Source organism: Sturnus vulgaris, chromosome 11 (genome assembly GCF_052056855.1).
Source record: "Sturnus vulgaris isolate bStuVul1 chromosome 11, bStuVul1.hap1, whole genome shotgun sequence".
NCBI classification, from domain to species: Eukaryota; Metazoa; Chordata; class Aves; order Passeriformes; family Sturnidae; genus Sturnus; species Sturnus vulgaris.
In genome coordinates, this window is record NC_142253.1 from 7,222,025 (window position 1) to 7,243,373 (window position 21,349).

The 21,349-nt window shown below is 43.6% G+C and overlaps 1 protein-coding gene across 14 annotated transcripts in view; it reads left to right on the forward strand.

The window, feature by feature from the left end:
- Positions 1-21,349, forward strand: part of CADPS (calcium dependent secretion activator) — a 204,932-nt gene that overhangs the window by 157,374 nt on the left and 26,209 nt on the right. For 4 of the 14 annotated variants that reach the window (XM_088171331.1, XM_088171333.1, XM_088171335.1 and 1 more), the window contains 6 exons: positions 4,920-5,066; positions 8,154-8,309; positions 11,100-11,247; positions 15,525-15,539; positions 16,864-16,938; positions 18,008-18,091. In XM_088171331.1, the coding sequence (XP_088027457.1) occupies positions 4,920-5,066; positions 8,154-8,309; positions 11,100-11,247; positions 15,525-15,539; positions 16,864-16,938; positions 18,008-18,091 (625 nt within the window). The remainder of the gene's footprint in view (positions 1-4,919; positions 5,067-8,153; positions 8,310-11,099; positions 11,248-15,524; positions 15,540-16,863; positions 16,939-18,007; positions 18,092-21,349) is intronic. The other 10 variants (XM_088171332.1, XM_088171334.1, XM_088171337.1 and 7 more) reach the window with 3 other exon arrangements.

The window sequence follows — 21,349 nt, forward strand, 5'->3', positions numbered from 1 at the left end:
AAATGCTTTGTCCCTGGGTATGCCAGCATCTATCATTTCCGAGTTATCTCTGATAGTTATAAAAGATCTTTTCTTAGTTCTCTTGTGATGGTTATTCCCTTCTGGAGTTCCTGTTACAGCATGCTTTGAGCATTGCATCTCAAAGCAAAAGCCCAGGATGGACTCTTTCTCTTACAGACTCGGGTATTTAAAAGATTTCTTCCAGCAGGAAAGTGGGTGCTTTCCACGAGAAGCTTCTGTCCATCTGGTGAAAAGATGCACCATGGGTTTTTTTTCACGTGTTGATATTTTGTTCTTATGTCTCGCACACAAAAGTGTGAGTTGCAAACACTGGCTCAACGTGATGTAGCCCGGTGAAGAGAGGCACCAGTGAGTGCCAGAGGGTGGCACATACAGTGCAAAGGAAAAGAGGAGTGTCATTCCTAGGATCTTATGACATTTTTCATGTGCTGTTCAGAACTAAATGTTAAGGCATCTTCATCTTTGCCTCCTGGGCAGACCACCTGCTCCTCTTTGTCTGATCGACAGGGAACTTGCAGAAAAATTCAGGTTAGAGACTTACTTTGTTAGATTTGCCCTCCTTTATCTACTCTCTTCTCACCCCACATGTCCATACCGTAGCACAGTTGAATTTTTGGCCATGGATTCTCAAATACTTTGGACCAGCCAATTCCCAACCAAATTGTGGCCTTCTATTGACACCTCTCCAGCAGAGCTTTTTTAGAAATCAGGAACACTGCAGAATGTTCTTCCACAGCTTTCCTCTGCTTTGGAGATAGACCTTCAAGTTGGCCAGTAAAGACAGATCATCAAAGCTGACCATTCCACCAAGCTTGTTGTTGTCCTGGATCTCTAACAGTGCATTATGAGAAGGAAATCTCATTATCTCGTGTTAATCAAGAAATTATTCCACAACACAGAATCTTTTGAAAGGGTTTCTCTGTACTTGTGTTTGCAGTCAAGGCTGAAATATGTAGCCCTCCATAACCTGACCAGATGGCAGTTTGCAAGCATGTATTTCTTCTATTTTCATTGCTGAATACTCTGCACCTTATGCTCTGAGGAGTTAGGTATAGAAATCACAGTGAGAGAGATACTGTTAAGTATTGAAAAAAATGGGGAGGGGGGGAAGCATGGATGTTATGTGCTCATGAGGGCTCTGTAATCTGCCTCTGCAGAGCTGCTGAATTTGCAGGGGGTCCGTGCCCTATAGCTAGAGCAGCTGGTGCGCTTGTATGAATCCACGCAGAGAAATGTGGAACACTTGTCCTTCGCACAGTCATCCAAGTATGCAGGATACAGAGTAGGTCTGTTCTCTGGTGAGTTGAGAGGTCTTGCAAAAGTAGGGTTTGCAATGGGTTTTTTTCATGCTAGCTTCTCGGAGAGTGCTGATTTATCTCGCAGCCAGCTGACACGTATGTGTGTGTGTCTCTGTGTGTGTGTCTGTGTGGAAAGATCTTTTTGAGCAAATGCTAAAGCTCATGCAATGACAACCGGTTTCAATGGCTTGACTAGGACATTACTCATTGACCCAGGGCTCTCTCTACAGCTCTGTAGTCCTGGATTTAGCATCTATTAATTGCTCACTAACACTTTGCAAACTAATTATAAATGTTTCAATAATATAAATGTCAGAACTTGAACAATATTATTATACTAATCATTTTATAAGGTTGTACAACTACAGAATGATAGTGAAAAATGTTTCTCCTTAAAAGAAGCACCGCTGTAGTGAAAGTGAGTATTTTTGTTACTATTCTGGGTGTCAGTCACAGGAAGAGCACAGATTTGACTGCCTACTTCACTATCAAGCTCTTTGCTTCACATCAAGGCTTTTGTGAAAAGATTTGCTCTTGAGCATTTGCTCAGCCTCGACAGTGAGGTTGCAAGTGTTTATAGTGGTGGAAGAGACAGGCATTTATTTGCGTCTTCCATCACTAAATCATTTCAGGCATCCTGTAGGAACTGAGCATTTAGGTGCGGCCAAGGGTCTCATTCAGCTCTGTTCTGAACCCAGGAGACAGCTCAGTAAAAATAGTGAGATTTTTCTGCCCTCCTTTCATTGCTAGGGCAGCTCTACAGGAGCAGCAGCCGCGGTGCAACTGGACGTGTTCCGTGTGACCGGTGCTGTGGCACAGTGTGAGCACTGGGAAGGTTGTGCAGGGGTACTTTGCCAGTCTGCCTGCACTGAGAATTCCCCAGCAGACAGTCCAGGTGAAAGCCATTTCCACAGCTCACACACACAAGCAGGGCTGAAGCAGAAGACACCAGGAAATCAAGCAGTGCAGCTCCAGTGTGTCTCTCATCAAACGTATCAGGATCCAGTCCCGAAGCTGAGTTGTCTTAAATCAGACAGCCCTCATCTTGTTGATGCAAATGCCCACATTCCCTGCCTGATGGCTGAGGTTATATTTAGCCATCTATATTAAATAGGCATGGCTGGCTTCTAGAAACAGTTTCTCATCTTGGACCTGTAGTTTTATGGTCTGAACAATTCATGGAACATTTGTTGGTAATATTAATCATTTTTTAGAGGTCTCACTGCAACTGTTATTCAGATAATTAGATCAGTTGAACCTGAAAAACCGTGCATGTCGATTCAGGAGAATATTTTATTACATTAGTTACTGTATGTTAACATAATATACTCCATTATTTTGCTGTTTTGTTTTGTTTTAAGAGTACTAACTTATTCTTGCAACATATTCTTGCATCAGCAAAATAATGTGTTGTATAAAAGAAATATGTTTCCGTGTGAATATAGTATACTGTTTACTCTAGAAGTCATATTTTATTAATACAGTGTTTTTATTAATATAACACTGTCACTTCTTGAATTTTAATATTAAAACCAAAGGTCCTCTGATTTATGTATTTACCATCTGGCTAAGTTATTTAAGTTGCTTTTCCTTATACATTTATATGTTGTCCACCTCTTGCTATTTCTTTATTTATTCCATATCAGTATCTAATCACATGCACTGCCATTTCTGAAGATTTAACACTCTCTCAATCACTATGTAGTCTATGTCTCATTCAATAGTCATTTCATCTTAGCAGCAGATACAGCATGAATGGAAACAATGGACAGCTTTGTGACAGTAGTGAATTCTCCTGTTTGCCTGAAAAAGAGAACACACAGATAGCAGGAAGTTAAATCTACTAAGAGTCATAGAAACAATTAGAAATCAGAACATAGTCATGATTTTTTCCACTAGAAAAAGCTTCGATTTGTGTTTTTTCCTCCTCAGCAAGGGATTTTATTCACAAAGAACTAAGTCTCTTCCCTAACATTCACCACCAATGGCAAGCTGAGCTCTTGCAGGAATGTGGTTCACATCGTCTGTTGCATTAGGAAACATTTATTCAGGCAGCTCAATTCCATTACTTTGGGGGTTGATATATATATAAAACTTGCAGTAAGAAATGTAGTGCCAAATATGTCTCAGGGAAGTTACTAAGGTTTTAATATGCCTTAAAAGACATAGTGTATAATTTGTTAGTCTCACAGGAATCCAGATAATGGTGTCTGTAAAGCAACCCATTTAATCCAGGGAAAAGGGAGAGACCTCCAGAGGTCTCCTCCTGATGCAGTCACTGAGAACAGGCAGGTTCAGATGCTGAAGTAGTGCCTGTGTACACCAGTAGAAAAGCTTTCAGTGGCTTTAGCAGTGCAGGGTGAAGCTGAAACCCTGAATTTCTGATTCCATTTTCACTGAGTCCAAGTAACAATCTGGTGAAAACGGTGTCAAAGCATTGGTTTTGTTCCTCACATGGGACTGTAGAGCCACCTGTGGGTTATGTCCAGTGGGTCAGACAGTGTTCCTTGGGAGAGGGCAGAAATGAGGCATTTTTCTGAAACTGGCCTCTCTCCTGATGTTTTAATTTTGCATGTAGAATATAACTGTAATGAGATACTCATTAAAACAGAATCAGACCGATTAAAACATCTAGAGACCTAGTACAATGAAACATGTCAGGGTGGATTCCAGACTTTGGGCATTCAGTGCTGTTACATGCACCTTGTTCCAGGAGAGAATGTTGCATTAAATCAATACAGCTGTTTTAAACATCTCTATTTGCATAAGAGTTGCACATCTGAAAATACTGATTGAAGTCATGATGCTCAAGTACACATGCTTCATATTAACCTTTGAATATCTTAATCACTTCATGGCCCACTTCCAGCCATGAAATGGTCACATTTCATGTGGATTTATTTACAAAGTGCAGTTCATTCACAGTGCACAAATAGTGGGACAGGACAATCTCTTTTTGCACCCAGAAATGCAAGGGAGGATGAGGGCACAATCACAGAGGAAGAACTTTGTATTTCACTGTTTCATCACTCCAGATTAGCCCATTTTTATTTGTGGAGGGTCTAAGACAGAGAGGTTTTGCAGCAAAATTGCAACTCCATTGAGCTGAAAAAAGCTGAAAATGGCAAGAAAAACTCTCATGGCTGGAATTCCAGACTCTCTCTTTATTATTTCGAATTCCAGTCCCTTAACAGATATCTTAGTTTAGCACTTTCATCGAGTAACAACCGAGACTCTTCCTTTAAAGAGAGTTTTTATGGGAGAAAGGCTGCTCTCTGCATTTTGAAATGGTATCAGGATTTGAAGGTGCAGTTATTTTCAAAGGTGTTTTAAGTTCTCTGTTAATTTGCACTTTGTGATTCTTCTTTTCATTCTGGTTTGCTTTTTTTATTTTTAAGGAAGTTGAATTTTATAGCAGACTGCAAACACAGTGCATTTAAGCTTTCATACTCATGCTTCTTTCTGAAATGTTTTGCTTTAGTTTTTTAACTGTCCTCATGCTGTGAACTTTGCAGATTTGTTTCTGAGTGTCATGTGCTTCTGCTACATCGACATTGTCACTGTTATGGTATTTTTTCTTTCTGTCTGTTTCTTCCACAGGAGTTTAACAAGTAATCTGCCCAATGTGAATCTACCAAATGTGAATCTCCCTAAAGTACCAAATCTACCAGTTAACATCCCACTAGGCATCCCACAAATGCCTAGCTTTTCTGCACCGTCATGGATGGCTGCTATTTATGATTCTGAGTGTGTATTCAGTTCAAATTAGATCTCATTTAAATTTAAAGTAATCTTGGCATGGATATGTATTGTTTGTTTCTGTGCATTACATAAAACTTTAAAGAGCGATACAGTTAATTAGATGTTTTCTGAATGAGACACTAGTGAATTTCTGGCATGTGTATTTTGAGGGTTTTTTTGTATAAACCTTGAAAATTTGTCTCAACTCCCACTGAGAGTTTGAGCAAGTATCTTGCTTTACAAAATAGCTGTCAACAATGGGGCATGGTCTGAATAACATACAAACCACAGAACTTACAATGTGACATTATGTGTCTCAGCAAAGAGTTTTGTTCAAAAGAGAAGATGAACCAATTTCAATGCCAGTCAACCAATTTCTGTGGACCAGATGTAGATCTAAAAATGAATTTTGTTTAGTGCAAGCTCTGCATTTCCCAGGTAATTTTTCTTTTGACTTTGATGAAGCAGTCTAAGAAAGAGGAACACCCTGTAACAGTTTTTATTCATGTCGGGGGATGCCCCAGAGAGCAATTAAAGCTCCATAGCCTTCATTACTGCCCAAATAATGTCATGACCAACTAGAGAATGATACTTTGAATGTCAGTTTTAGATTATGGCTTGGGAAATTGTGTCAAAGCAGTCGCTCTGTAGGAGCCTTGTGCTCTGTGCTGCCAGCTTCCTGTCTGAGTGTCCTGGGGTGTATGTGTGGCACTCAGGAGGAACATACCACAAATCCTCAGCACAGATTAGGCAAGTTCTCCTATAGGAGATTTCCCAGTGAGCAGTGAGGAGGGTGGTACACAGTGCACTCAACCCAAATCTCTTCATTTGAGGTGGCTCATCTCCCAAGATGTTCTATCATGGGAATTTGTCCATTCTCCTTCTAAAACCGTAGAGAGTTATTTAGGGTTGGCATAGGGTGTTCTCAGTCAGCACTGTGGTGCTTTTCCTCTGCCATCTCACTTAATAGATAAAACTGAAGAACTCACCCAAGAATCCCCTGTTCACCTTTACTGAAACACCCTCAATTACATCTACACCTGGAGTCCACCAGAACGCCTCTGCCATTAGTATGGCACAGGCAGGATTGCAGAGCACTGGTAATGAATGAAAGTAAAGAAAACACTGATGTGAGATCTTTTAAAATAGATTTTAAAACCTTTTTAAAATATTAGCGTGGTTGTTTATGTTTTCAAAGCCATACAACTCATATTCATGCTAAGATAGTTATTTTAAAGGCTAGCTTAGGCAGTTGTCTGTAAAGAGTACTTGAAAGTTTTAATCTTGCTCTGTGCATGCTTTGTGGTATTGCCCTTGAAAAGATAAGAATCATGTAATGACAGAAAATTGGATAAACCCTCTGAAAATGCTTGAGCATCAATGGTATATTGCAAGCTGCCGGCGTGATTAGAGTAATTGTGGTGCTCACAAGCAAAATACAAAGTGTGTTTTGGAAATGAATATACTATATTGTTTACTTGGATGGAGCCCTAATCAAAAGTGAGAAAAAGACTGGGAATAATTCTTCAAAAATTATGAAACCAAATGGATGTCATAATATTGCTGTAGTAAATACCAATTATTGTATTTGTACACATTAAATCATTTAAAATGTAAATTCATGCCGTTCCAAAACTGGGTTTAGACTGTTAAAGCTTGCTTACACCCAAGCACAGGTTTGAACTAAAAACTGTCAGTAGATAAACATGTGAGACTGTTGTCCAAACTGGTCCCCTGGCTAAAGCAAATGCCTGATTCTTTATCTTTTCATCTCCCTGGTTTCCTTTTACTCACCCTTCCCCTCCATCAAGGACATGTTACCTGTTGCTTAGTGTCAGATACGTTTCTCCTACAACCAAGACTATTCATTCTTTATCCTGTTGACTCTGCTAGCCCAGGATCCCGCAGGACCCCTCTGGCATGTTGGGACTACAGTTCTCACCTGGGAGTAGCCCTGTTTGCATTAGTTCCAAGCTCCTCTAGCATTAACTCAATGCAGCTGGCATCTGTCACAATAGAAACACCCTCCCTCATCTGTTTCTATAGATGATGTCAGCACAAGTGGTAATGCATGGTGTGTTAAATATCTTATAAATTGCTGTGTTAGCATTAGTGGTATGCGAGGAGGGGGTTGAAACTCTTGAAGCTCCCTTGGTAATTGTTCTGGAAAAAAAAAAAAAAAAAGTGAGGGAGAAGAAGAGAGGGAGAGAAAAGGGTTATGGATGCATAAATTTCTCTGCACAAACAGAGTGCAATCCAGTCCTGTATTTTTATTCCATAAGTGGAGGTTTGAGATATAATTATACTGTGAAAAGAGCTGGTGTAGCTACACACTGCAGGACTAAAGACTTCCATCTGGGCAGGGGTGTGGGTACAAGAATATATGCTTGGGAAAGAAATTGAGAATTTTGTGGCAGACCAAAGTTGTTGCAAAATAAATTTTTAAAAATGTAAATTGTTGTCCTGTAGTTGCCTTTGCAAAGAAAAAGGTGCAGTGGTAAATCCTGCAGAAACTCCTGGTTATGAGATGTACCCTTAGCTCAATTGACTTACCCCAATTTTTTTTCAGCTGTTCAAGAGATAAAGCGTGTCCTCGCTCACCACTTGTTAGCACTGTCCCTTACCTGGAAATGGGGCCACACTGGGGGGACAAGGCAAACTCAAGATAAAATTTGGAGGGGGGAGAATTGCATGAAACCCTATATCTTAATAACTGCATACAGCCTAGTATGGCAGTTATTATTGATCAAGGATTTTCTCCCACAATTTCTGGCCTTAATTCTTAATAATCGCATACATTAATGTGGTTATTAACTAAGGCTGATTTTTACCATACACACGTTCTTCCCGTTAATATGTGTAACTCATGATGTTGTCTTACTCATCTGGTCTGGAAAGTTTTGTGGGTGATGACAGCAAGGTAGATTAGGCAACTGTATGGTAAAACTCAAAATCCTGATGGTGGAGATGGCCAGCGTTGTCCTGTGTATGAAACTGCTGTCTGCCTTACACTTGTTGCAGGAATAGTCTCCACATCAGGTTGCAAAGACCCTGATGCCACTTCTGACTTTTGTTCTCATTTTGCCCTGCCAGCAATGGATCAGGCACCTCAGAAGATATGTTCTGGAAACTTGATGCCCTACAGACCTTCATCCGGGATTTGCACTGGCCTGAGGAGGAGTTTGGGAAACACTTAGAGCAGCGCTTGAAGCTCATGGCGAGTGACATGATCGAGTCCTGTGTGAAAAGGTAGGAGCCCATGAGCAAGCCAGGCCTGTTTCTCACAAGAGCTCACAGGATACAAAGCCTATTCCACCCTAAAACTGGAATTCACCCCATTGCTGTGAATTGTGGACTCTCCCAGGCAGGCACTTCTCTGTTCAGACTCAGGAGAATGCTTATTCACAATAAGGCAATTAATCACCCGTTCTTTGGGGCTTTGTTGGTAATTACTTACTTTCAGTGCTGCATGTGAGGTCAGATCTTTGTAAGTGCAGGTTGGTGTGATGATACAGACTGCTGACAGCATAGCCATAAGAAAGATCCCAGCACCCACCTAAAAAGCGCAGATACATGGAAAAAAAAACAAGAAAAAATTATTTAAAAAGTGGTATAGTGTATTGCTTGGCACACAGGTTTCACGTCTGCCGTTGATTGGGAAAAGCTGTTGTATCATCAGCCACATTATAGCATAGTTACCTGCAGATCTTCCAAAACAGTGATATCTTTAAGCAACTTTTAGACATACTGGCAGCTGTCATTTTGAAAGCAAAATATTGAAGCTAAATTTCCAACTTTTCCGCAGCAATTTATGTCCATTTGCATCAGAGGTAATGAGGGAAGAAGAAAAAGTGAACTTTATATTTCATTGTGCAAAAATTCATAGACAAAGAGATGAACCAGAGAAAAAATGGGTGCCAAATATAGCTGATACATGCTAATATTAACTGCAGTGTGTGATGTGATGTTCTGCACCACAATTTCCTGGCCACTCTGAAAGTGTGAGTGTGGCATTTATTTTCAGTGCAGTCCTCACTAGCCTGGATGTGCAGTGTCAGCACAGGGGAAGGCACATTCAGTCCCTGAGATGCAGGCAGGAAGGCAGACAGCTCAAGGCTTGCTCTCTCACCATGCTGGAATAAACCTCAGTGCATTTCAAGTGCAATGAGATGTATTACATTTAATTTCTTTGACGTCTAGCAATTTATTGCAGCAGCCCACCTTTGGTCCTGTGTCTGGCACAAGCACTGAGCTGTAGTTGTCCTCCAGTTGTCAGGCTGTCCTTTAGGAGAAAACCCAGTGCTGGAACTCTGCTCTCTGCTCTTCCCCAGCACCACCAGCAAAACTTATTTTCTCTTTTTTATTTTTTTCACTTGGAACTAAGGCCCCTTTGCTGTCCCTACAGCACAATTATAGCTGCAATGATCTGAAAAAATCAGACAAGTTAGCTCAGCTGAGATAACTGGGAAAAACAAGCAAATTTCCAGGTACATCTGAAGAAGGGCTTGTGTGCCTGGAAGCCAGGTGGTTTTTTTCCCTGATTTACCTCAACCTTTCTGCAAATGTGTTGCCCCTCTGTAAAAGCCTGGCCCAGCTTGTATTGGTACAACTATATATAATGGTTGTGAGCATAAGTAAGTAGGAACATGCTCCTTTCCATGAGGAGATGGAAAATCCCAGTCTCCTTGGGTCCTTTCAGTAATTATCAAGATTCTAGTCCCCGAGTCCAGGCTAAATCTGGCACTGGTAATTAAATCAGTTCAAATGCCATTGCTGATGTAAACCAATATGCTGCCTTCCCTATTTATATCACCTGCAAACAGGGCCTGGCTAAGGTTTCTTTAGCAATTTCAGTTTGACACAACATTTTTCTTCGCGTCTGTCTCTGAACTGTTGAATCCATGGAGGAGCCACCCCGCCTTCCACACTGGGTTGTATTTCAGGGCTTTCAGGAAAGCAGCCCTTGCAAGGAAGGCCTGTTAACTAATAAATCCAGGCAGAAGGACCTATCTACCAGCTCAGATCTGATCCCCAGAACGGGAGCTTCACATTCGTAAATGAGTTTTCATTTGCATAGCCCTTGGGCGATCGTTCAAGTTCAGAATTATTCCTGAGCTGCAGCTGATATTATTTGTTATTTCTAAATTGAAGCTCCTATGTTAATTTATTGGCAGATTCTGTGTGATGTGATAATTGTTCTGTGTTAGGTTAGATTAGTGAAGTACCTCTGGAATATGAAGAGGGGCTCTGAAGAAAGGCAAGGCAGTGCCCACCACACTGAAAAGCATTCCCGTGTTAGACTCACAAATGCCTTGGTATTTAAAATATGGCCCCAGTTTGGATTTTCAAGGTTTTGGCCTAACAAAGCTTTTGGTGTATCATGGTTTGTTACTGCCAGGGATGTCAGATTTGATCTCAGTGAAGCCTCAGGAGAGCAGGGAGGTGTGTGATGCAAGTGTGTTCATATGCACATGACTGTGCCCATGCATGCTTTAAAGATATATTCTGGTGAATTTGTGTGGTGCAGGGAAACCACTTCTGTGGACTTACAAGACAATTAAGAACTTCCAGTGAGCAAATACTATCATATCGCTATAAATGCAATGACCTAGCAGTGTCCTTTCAGTCAAGCAGTGAGGGAGTTTCTGTTTTATTTGTAGTTGATATAAAGGAGCAATAGGAGCTTCCTTTAGTGCAAAAGGCTGTGGTTATCAATAAACTAATGCAACCAAATTAAAGGTGTGCATTGACACTGCTGTTTGTAACATCATCACACTGTTTATCAAGCATAAGAGAGTCACAGTTTCCCTGAAACTGTTGAACACTTTATAAATAGTGTGTATTCTGGGAAGGGGGTTTCTTTTTAAACGGGAAAATAATTTTTAGTAAAAACACATTTATAACAATTGCACTCTGGCACTCCCAGCAGCATTCAGCTTTCTGGCTTCTCAAACTCCTCTCAGTATTGTTTCAAATTATTATTATTGGCTTCAGTGTGTTTAAAAGCAACTGAAACATTTTTTTCACTTTCCTTCACAGAACAAGGATTGCATTTGAAGTAAAACTGCAGAAAACCAGCCGATCAACAGATTTCCGAGTCCCTCAATCAATATGCACCATGTTTAATGTCATGGTGGATGCCAAAGCTCAGTCTACAAAGCTTTGCAGTATGGAAATGGGCCAAGAGGTAAAAATGCAGGTTCTTCCTTTCACAGCTTTTAAAGGCAATGTCATGAAATTTCCTGTCTCCTGTTGTGCTCGTTTCAGAGACGTTGTATCGTTTGTGGATTTAGCCTTCCATAGAGAGTGTGCAGATGAATGTACAGGGGGTTGCTCTCAAATCTAATGAATAGAAACATTCGGAATCCCTGTCACTTAGGAGTGGCTTTTTGCAAGGACTGTGGTATGCATACGGTATCTCTCAAGCTTGGTTGTTGCATGATGACCATATAAATTGAGTCATTAACTGCACCTTGGAGCCAGGTGTCGGCAACACACTTTCTGTGTATGGCTATTTTCTGTAGACAAACATAAGGAAAACAGAACTGCCAAGTTGTTGCTGTGATGCATGTAAAGGGGAAAAAAAAAAGAAAACCACAAAAATAAGTAACTTCCAAAAGTAGATTGAAATTCCGGCTGCTTTGTCTTCCTTGAGTACTCGCTATAATCAGCACGCTTGATCATTCTGGATTTCCAGGTTCATAATGACTCAAGTTTCCAAACAACAAACTTGTTTTAATTAATTGCTAATTTTTATTTTCTTCTGAAGCCATAGTTGCAGGTTGAAGTTTCTGTGAATTGATCTGTGAATTAGAAAGACATGGCAAATTGGAATGAGTTAAATGCATCAGAATGCTCCTTTTGCTCCAGTGACTTCAAGCCAAAATAAATACTCATATACCAGTCTAGAATAAATTCACAAATACTGTTTGGCTCACCTAGTCCGCTGCTTGTCAGCATTTCCTAGATAAGTCTTTTCACTACAGCTTTCCATGGTCAGATTTTGCAGTGAATCATTGTTAATTGTCCCTGTATTTTTTCAGTTGTTCACTTCAATTTGTTTCTCTGAAAGAACTTGCTCCAAAGGCCACTGGATGTATGCAGGGCTCTCTGTCCTAATGTCAGTGGTGTTTGGATAAGATTATGTTCTCTTTATTTTCCTTATACATATTTCAGTTCCGACATTTTATTTGTGACACGCACCTTGTAAGAGATTTCATACTGCCCATCATTAGGTCTTCCCTTGTCCTCCAGGTCAGCTGGAGCAGATCTTGAGTGAGCTTTTGTTGAGCAGGCCTGGACATGAACTTCTCTACCATTTTCTGTTCCATATTCATACCCATTTGTCTCCCCGGATCCCTCAGCCTTCAGGTACTGCAGTATCTACCTGGGCAGTGCCCCGTCAGCTGCAAAGGTCCATGTTTGTGATGCTCCCCACTGCAAACCCAGGATCAAACACTTATACTGGCACAGTCCCTGGGGGCGGGGAGATTTTGGCCATCACAAAGACAGAGAAGGCTCATTGCATTCATTAAACTGTCAGGTTAAGTATTCAGATGGCCCAAGACTGATAACATCAGCAGTGTGCCCGAGTATCTTGTGACCAGGCACTCACTGCATCTTCCCATGCTGACTTGTGATGCTCTCTAATTGCCACAGTTTCCCCCAAATTCTGATAACATCAGCCCCACTGCAGGTTTTGGCCTCACTCAGACTGCAGGACACAGGGGAGCAGGCAGCTGTGTGGTTGCTCCTGGGCTGCAGCTGGGATCAGCTGCAGATGTGCCTGGGCCACTTCCAGGAGGTGTTTGGTGCAGCAGCTTGGAGACAGCTGAACCCCTGTGGCAAGTAGCAGTTGCTGGGACATGAGGTTTTTAACAGATAGCTAAACTGATAGACCTAGAAAGCAGACATAATTTATTGGTGCATTGGTTACCATTTAGGGCTGCAGTATTTTATACACCCTCCCTTTTTCTTTTTTTTTTCTTTTAATTAGTGTTACTACCTCCCCCTCCATTCACTCGTACCACTCTGTGTTTCAGCTAACTCCATCTCCTCTTCTTGAAGCTGTCTAAACCTGTGTGCCAAGATGGTCAGGCTGAGTGAGGGGGGTAGAAGTTCCCATATAGATCTGTCATTACAACCTGGGCAGGGAGGACAAAATGCCACCCTGCCTCTTCCAGTCCTGCTGGAAAATGGTGAGACAGTCAGATTCACAGCAGAGGCATGGGAACCTGGGTTTCCAGCCTGTGTCCTTCTCAGTAATGTGGGGAGTTGTGTCTGTGCCTCATTGAGTCCCTCTGTGCCCCCATCTCTGGTGTGTAGCAGCCATGCAGGTCAGCAAAGAAGAATGAACAGACAGGGAGGGAACAGGAACTCACTGATGGGACAATCCATCAGTGCCACAGCCAGCACATGGCTCCTCCAGCCCTTGTCCCTGTGCAGACAGTTCAACAGCACCAAAAAGGGCTCACACTGCCCACCACAGAGTTCAGGCAGGGCCTTTGGCCCAGACCTAACCAGAGATGACATTTCTGTTAGAAACAAACCACTGATTTTTCTGACAGTTCTCTGGGCAGAGACTGTCTCAACACCTTCCTTGACCTTGCTCTGTGGGTTCCCTCCCACCCCAAAGGCCTTCCCTTTCACACTACCTTCAGCCACATTCACTTTAGCAGATACTTGAATGCGTTTTGCGAGCATTACCCTGTGAAACAAACACCCATCATTTCATTCCATTTCCTTGTCTCTAAAGGCAGCTGTTAAAACATTTGGTAAACATACTTTACCATCTTAAATATTTATTTTTCCTCTGAATTTTTAATACATCTAAGGGGATAAATGTATGTATTAAATGTTTCTCAGTTGGTCTAGTATGTTTCTATTTAATATCTAAGGTCAGATGGTCCTTAGAGAAATACAACATACACACAATCTGTTACATGACAAGGCAAGATACTCATCACATAAAGTCAAGTTGAATCATTGTAGTGCACTGATTATGGATTGTAATAATTGAGCTAATAGAAAGCTATGATGAACTTGATCAAGAGTGGGGGCTATGCTGGGTAAAGCAAACCAGCTCTGTGATCTTTAACCTTGAGTGTTTCCATGAGGAATGTAGAAGGAGCTGTTGGAATTGCTGGTTTTGCAAGCCAGGCATCTGTAGCAGCACCAGGCGCTCGCTTTCCAAACCGCTGCCGTCTCTGACCCTGTCCTGGCCAAGGCTCCCCTTGCTGTGGAGGTGGAGCTGGGGCTGTGGCACTGGTGGCACAGGGCACCATGGCTGTGACTGCCTGGGGCAGGCCCTGTCCTGCATGGTCACTGCCGGGGCACCGGGGCTCACTCTGCCCTGGGGATTGCGGCTGCGATGGGAATGAGCGCTCAGGGTACTGCTACACCACCTTGGTGCATGCACAGGCTCCTTTCCTGCTCTCAAAGATGTGGGTTTTTTTCCATTGGGGCTCTTATTTGCTTTTGAAACAAGCTTGTAACTGAACATGCATCAGTCAGTGCATTTCACAGTGAATTGCTTTGCACATAGCTAGTCATGTTTGAATTCAAACTCATGACTTACTTGATAAAGCAGTTAGCTGAATACTTGTTTGCAAAGTTTTACACACACAGAAAATGCAGTTGCAGAAGGAAAACATAATGGGAGAGACACCCCAATATATGCACAACCCCTTCTCCATTTCCCTTAGAAAGTCCTGGCTGTGTCTGCCAAGCACATCAGCAGCTTCTACCTGTACCAAGCTGTTACAGGTCCCTGTCGCCCCACAGCTGCATTCCAGCTGTGCTGGGAAAGGCCGGGTCAATCCTGGGAGTTGAAAAGGCCTAGCTCTGCATTAAAGATTGATCATAACTATGATCCCATAAGGGACTTGCGTATGTCTTGACCTGCAAAGCAGGACATGGGAATGGGAGCTGCCAATGCAAGTATCACCTGCTTGTTCGTGTATGTCTTCCCCCGCGTGGGCCCAGCAGATCGCAGCCTGTGGCGTGGCCGTGCCGGTTTGTCCCCGTGTCCAGGTGAGGCTCTGAGTGCCCCCAGCCAGGTCTTGGGCTGGGCTGTGCTGTGCCATGTCCCTGCCCTGGCCCTGCCGCCCCGGTGAGGGCTGTGTGGCTGCCCCGAGGCTGAACCCTGCCTGTCGACAGCCGGTTCCCTTCCTCTTCGGAGCCAAATAAAACTGCAAGAGAGTGCCAGGTGTCAGCTCCAATCCGGTCCCTTCCCACTGTTTTACTGCCACCAAATCCTACAGGTAGCGATCTCTGGTATTTCAGCGAAAGGAGGTTTTGACCCCATTTCATTTTCCATTGCTTATTGTTTCTGTGCATGATGCTGCTGTTCTCATACGTCTCTTTTTTTAAAAGATTTTGGTTTATTTATTGTTTATCTTCATATGTTCTTTTTCCTGTCTTTTGCACTTTCCTCTTTATTTCTGTCCCCAATCATCTGAAAAGTTTGCAAAAGAGTGGGTAAGTGTGTCCTACTTTTATTTTCTTTTTCCCAAATTCCTATATTAATGTTACTGCCATAGAAAACGATCCCCAAACTGTAGAGCAGTTCAGAGTACCGATCAGACACTGAGACCAGCAGCTAGCATTTGTAAAGCCCTCACAGTCTTCCTTCCCAAAGTCTGATTAGTATTTAAAGCAGATTTGTCTCTTTCAATGTGATTTGATGTTAACATTTTAAAACAATATTAATGCCAAGTGGTAATGAATATAGTGACTAGCACCAGTGCTTGAAATGTTTGACTGAAAAATCAAATGTTTTGTGTTGGAAAGCAGTCATAATCAGTATTTTCTCAGTCCATTGAAAATAAGAATATACTGTATGTTTTCACTAATTAAATCTTGTATTGGAAACAGGTCTTTTCTAAATTAGTAGAAGACTATATTTTAGTACCTATTCTAGCCATATTGCAGCTGATTGCATCAGAGCTCCCAAGCTAAGGAAGGTTTGGCATGTGCAGAAATTGGGTTGAAGACTCAAAAACACTGGTGCTGCAAGCACAGACCTTGGTCAGCCAGTGCTGAGCTGCTGCCACGGGATCTGCCATTGCCCAGGGCTCAGGACTGCACTGCCTCCTGGCTTTTGCATGGGACAAAAAGGCTCGTCGTGGTTTGTTGGGTGGTTTTTAAATCTGTCTCACAGTGCAAAACAGCAAAGCATTTGAAGGAGTGTTTAACTTAACGTGCCTGCTGAACCCAGGGTAACACAGGTCCAGCTGCTTTGCTGCAGAAGGTGGGAAGGGTGCAGCACCATTGCCAGTGGATGAGCCCACTGCAAGCTCCCCTGGAGCAGCACATCCTCCCCATTCCCATGCTGAGGGCTGGGTGGTTTGTGGAGCCCTTGGAAAGGGCTGCCTGTTCCCCTCCAGCAGCAAGTGTATCCCACTGTCCACTGCAACCCATGTGCCAGGACAGGATAATGCTGACGGAAGTGGAGCAAAGGAACTTCAGAATCTCTAGGAACAGTGAGTGCTGGTTCTCACAGGGATGGTAGAGCCTCCCCTCCAACATCCACGTGTGGCTCCCAGAGCTGCAGGCACAGAGAACAGGGCAGGGTTTACCCATGCTTCAAAACTGATACAGGATTCTCCTGAATTCAAGGTCTCTCCTACAAGTGTAAGTAGTCACTGGCCACTGCAATGGGGCTCAGGGTAATAAGCTACTTAATTGTTTGGTTTAATACTATGTATTATGGCTTACCGAGGGAAGAGACTGACAAGTGTAGAGCTGTTGGCTGTGATCAATGCTAATATTTTCCTCCCCCTCTCCTTTTATTTTTCTTTAGCACCAGTACCATTCAAAAATAGATGAACTAATTGAGGAAACCGTCAAAGAAATGATAACACTCCTAGTGGCAAAGGTAACCCTCAGCTTCAGGTGAAGTGATTCACTGTTAACGTTGCATCTCTAATATGTGTGTTTCCATTAAAATGTGACACATTAGGATGTTGAATTGGCTTCTTGTTTCTCAGAGGCAAGATCATACATCTCCCAGTCCTTTCATGGTGACTCTTTGTTGATAAGGAACTGCGTGAGACGTAATGCTCTGCTAGCAGGATTGCTGTACTGGGCCAGAATGGGGTTACACCATTATGTTAATGGGGTTACACCCCATGGTCAGCATCACCCCACGCCACTGGGGTAGCTGCTGTCAGGGGGTGGCACTGCTAAATGCTGCTGCAGAGCCTTTGGGGTGGCATGCAGAGGTGGTCACCACTCCTACGCACGAGGTTGTGTGGACAAAATAGCTCGTCTTGTGCAAGATCACCATATGCTCCTCTAAGAAATTAATTTAGAGATGACAGTAGTGGGAAATACATTCCAAAATGTCAGGTTTAATTGTTTGGGAATTGTTTTTCATCAGAGTCAGCTTCTGTAGCTCAGCTGCCAGCATTCCCCTTGGGTGGTTGTGTAGGTCTGGTGTGCTGTGCTAACACGGAGGGGAATTGGTATGTAAGGAGAAAGATGGTGGGGTGTGTTTTCCTCTAGTTTCAAACTTTCTGAGAACAAGTCATCCCTATTATACAGTGGAGACCTTTAAACATAATCCGCCAACATATGCCAGTTCAATTCTTCTGCAAGAATACCCAACTAGCTGCGTGTTTGCCACTGCATACTGGGAGCAGGAACCTTAGCCTTCCCCATCCAGAGAGACTCTGCAGGATTCCCCACACACTGCACCCACCTCCTGTCCCCTGCACCACCAGGACACAGAGGGGTGATTAGGTGATTCCCAGTCAGCAAGAGGTGCACCACAGCACCCAAGAGGAAGCACTCCTTTCTCCCCACTCCCTGCCCACTGTGCTCAGGGGCAGGTGATCCATTCCTTTGGCAATGCTGCGAGGTCCACTGGCTCCTTTGAAGGTGATGTAGATTTTTAGACCCTTATCCGACTATTAAAAATAATTGCAGTAATTTTTTCTTTGTAGTTTGTCACCATTTTGGAAGGAGTCTTGGCCAAACTGTCTAGATATGACGAAGGAACTTTGTTTTCTTCATTCCTGTCATTTACTGTAAGTACAGACTATAGTTTCCTTCCCTTTTCTTTTTTTTTTTTTTTTCTCTTCTGAGATGTAACCTCCTGCTCTCCCAGGACTAGATCAGCTACCTAATAATTCTTCTATTCTGTGTTGTTTGACCACTGTAACCCCCACATGAATACACAAACAACCTGTATGCAGATATACAGTACATAAACATCCAAGATGCTCGGAGAAAAGCCATCTCCATCCATTGTTCAGCTTGGTGAAGTTTATTCTGTAGAGGTTACATATGAAGATGTAAAAAAACATTGCACTGTACATGCAATTAGCTTCGTTGTCACTTCACATAACAGGTGTGTTCCTCTCAGTCTTCTGGCTGTAACAGTGACTATCTTAAATAGTAAACAGCAAAATAGGGGAGATCTAGGGAGTAACTATGTGTTTCTAAAAGAGAACAAAGTAGGGAAAATGCCATGAGGTCACGAGGCACAAGGTGCCTCTAATGCCATATTTCTCCCTAACTCTGAGGAACCAATCCACAGCTCACCACATGTTTCCTAGCAAGGTATAGGACCAGACCAATATCTGTGCAAAACTGGCCTCAGTATCCAGCAATGGTTTAACAATCAGAGCTGAATTCCAGAAAAGTGTTGTGACAGCTTCTTAGGATGAACACATGGCAGCTGATTTCCAAAGGTCTTCTCAAAATGCATGTGCCAGGAAGTTTACAAGAGTGTCTCTGTGCAAGCAGGACTTCACTTCTCTCTGCTCACAAACAGTTGTGCACATGAATGTCTGTGGCTGGGCTGCTTGGAAAGTTGTGTTCACATTTCACACCCTGGCCCTGTTGCCTTCATGTGCAGCCTCTCCTGCACTGACTTATTCACAGAGACTGGGCAAGAGGCAGAAGGCACTGCTCTGCAAACTGGGAAGGCTTTCCAAAATCTCATTTTGGAGTTGTCTTAGTTACTTGCAAATGTCTGCTGTTTGCTACTCTTGGGCCCTTTTGCTGAGTTTGAGGCAGTTTGTGGGATCCATCTGGAAATGGAGATGGATTTAGGAAGGCTTAACAGCAGAGGCAAGAAACTGCTCTTGGCAGCTTTGTGTACACAGTCTGGCAGCTTATCTGAGCCACCATGGGTTCAAACTAAGCATTCTGCCTTTTCAGGTGTGCTGGAGGCACTTTGTTCTTCGGAGAAGAGAGGAAGGGAGGGTGTCCATTCACTGCCCTGCAGTGCAGCTCTTCTCCCAGGATAAACCCTGTGTGCTTACAGCCCCAGGGCTGTGCTCACCTGTGCTCGAGGGGGTACAGGGTATGGCTTGGGTTACCTGGATACCTTCCCTCATTCCAGTGCTGTGGAGGGCTAGGAAATGCTTGTGTGCCAGCAGCAGAGGATGTGGAGGCGGCAGCTTTCCAGGCATCGGAAGTACCAGCATCAGCCCGTGTAGACAGTGTAATGTGCAGCCCTTCCTTCCCGTGAATCCAAGCTGTTCCTCGGTTGATGCTTCGCTGCTCCCACCACATCCCACTGTTTACCCTGCCGAGTGCTGCTCCCTTTGATTGCTGAGCAAAGCCCTGGCTGCACCTGGGCTCTGGGCACCTGTCGGGACCAGCACCTGGGTGCATGGGGTTCAGGCATCCTCTCTGCTGCTCCTGGGACACTTACAGTCAACTTCCCCAGCAGCAGTAAAACAGCCTGTCCCACTCCAACAGCCCCACAGCCTTGAAACGTGGTTCCAAAGCCTGGATTTCATGAGTTTTCAGTCAGGAAGGGATGTGTATCCAAATAGCTGCTGTGCGTGGTGTGTGCATGTCTCCAGGAAAGTGTTGGTCCCTCGCCCACAGCAAGTGGGCTGGGCACACGACAGAGGAGCAGGATTGCTCCTTCCTGACAAAGGGACGTCTCTCGCTTTGGCCCCCATATTTTCTGGGAGTCACTGGGAGAGGAGGCTGAGGAGCAGCCCCGACCCCTTTGGCACTGGGCTTAGCAAGTCTCCTCTCCCTGCAGTAGTAATGTGACTTGCTGTGTTTAGTCTTTGCAGTGATAAATACAAAATCTCTCTCTTGTTACAGCATGCTTGCACCACCTCCCACGTTTTCCCTGTCTGAACAAATACAACAAAGTGTGATGGTCCAAGCCACTGAGCTCCAGAAAGCATTAGTCTCCCACCCCCTTCCACCAACTTCTTTCATCGCGTGTTTTCCAGGCACTCTGCAAGTGACATGTACTCGGGGGTCTTGTGACAGACAGTTTTATCACCTAGTAGGATATCCTCATTTCCAATTCTTGCCTCGAAATTCAAGATAAAATTAATGCATCTGTTGTCCTAATAAATTCTCACTAGCCATTTCTCCTTGCAGAGCACTTTGAGAGGAAAACACCCTTCTAAATTTGGCCAGACTTTTTTTTTTTCTGTTTGTTGCTACATTTGAGTGCATCTTGGCGGCAGCAGCCCAGGCCCTGGCTGGGTGTCTGCATGTGCAGATCCACTGACTCACAGGAATGCCAGCTGCTAAAATTCCCTGTAATCTGGATGGCCTCTGTAAGCAGAGCATTACACCTGTGGTAATTATAACCAAAGATGCCATGTTACCCAAGGGAGACAGAAGTAAAAGATCTTATTTTTGTTCTGTGCAAAATTTGTATGGTAAACTGAGATGTTTCATGGCAAAGTCACATACTTTGTGAAAAACGGCAGCCTAGCAAAAATCACACAACATCCGGCAGTTTGGAAATTTCACTAAATGTAGCCAAATCTGACTTTAAAGAAAAACAAGTAATTATTCTGATTAAAGGAGAGTGGGCAGGAGAAGCAGCTCAGTTTTTTTGTGGGTGGAGGGAGGAGATCGCAGGAAGCTGAGTTATTCTTGTCGCCTCTTGGCTTTGGAGAAGGTAGTTTGAAAGTGGCGCTAAGCTGGACCCAAGAGTGCTAAATCCACAGTCAGCTGGCAGGTTTGCCTGTGCCTGGATTTGTGCTCCGTGTGATCTTTGAAGGTACAGGTGTAGCCCTGAGCAAGGACCCCAGCTTGAGTTCTGCAGGCTGTTGAGCCACAGTTTTCCAGGTTTTCCTCCTGATTGTTGGGCTTTGCTGCTCAGAAGAACTGCTGGTTTGGTGCTTGCATGGGCACCCTGCCTGCGTGGGTGTGCCATGACTGCCTGCTCTCCTGGAGCTGCATCCTCTGGATGGGCTCCAGCTGCCTTCACGCACGGAGGCTGAGGCTCCTCCACTCCCTTTGCAGGAGCAAAGGATAGCACCTCACCACCTTCCAACAAAGTTGTGAGGATA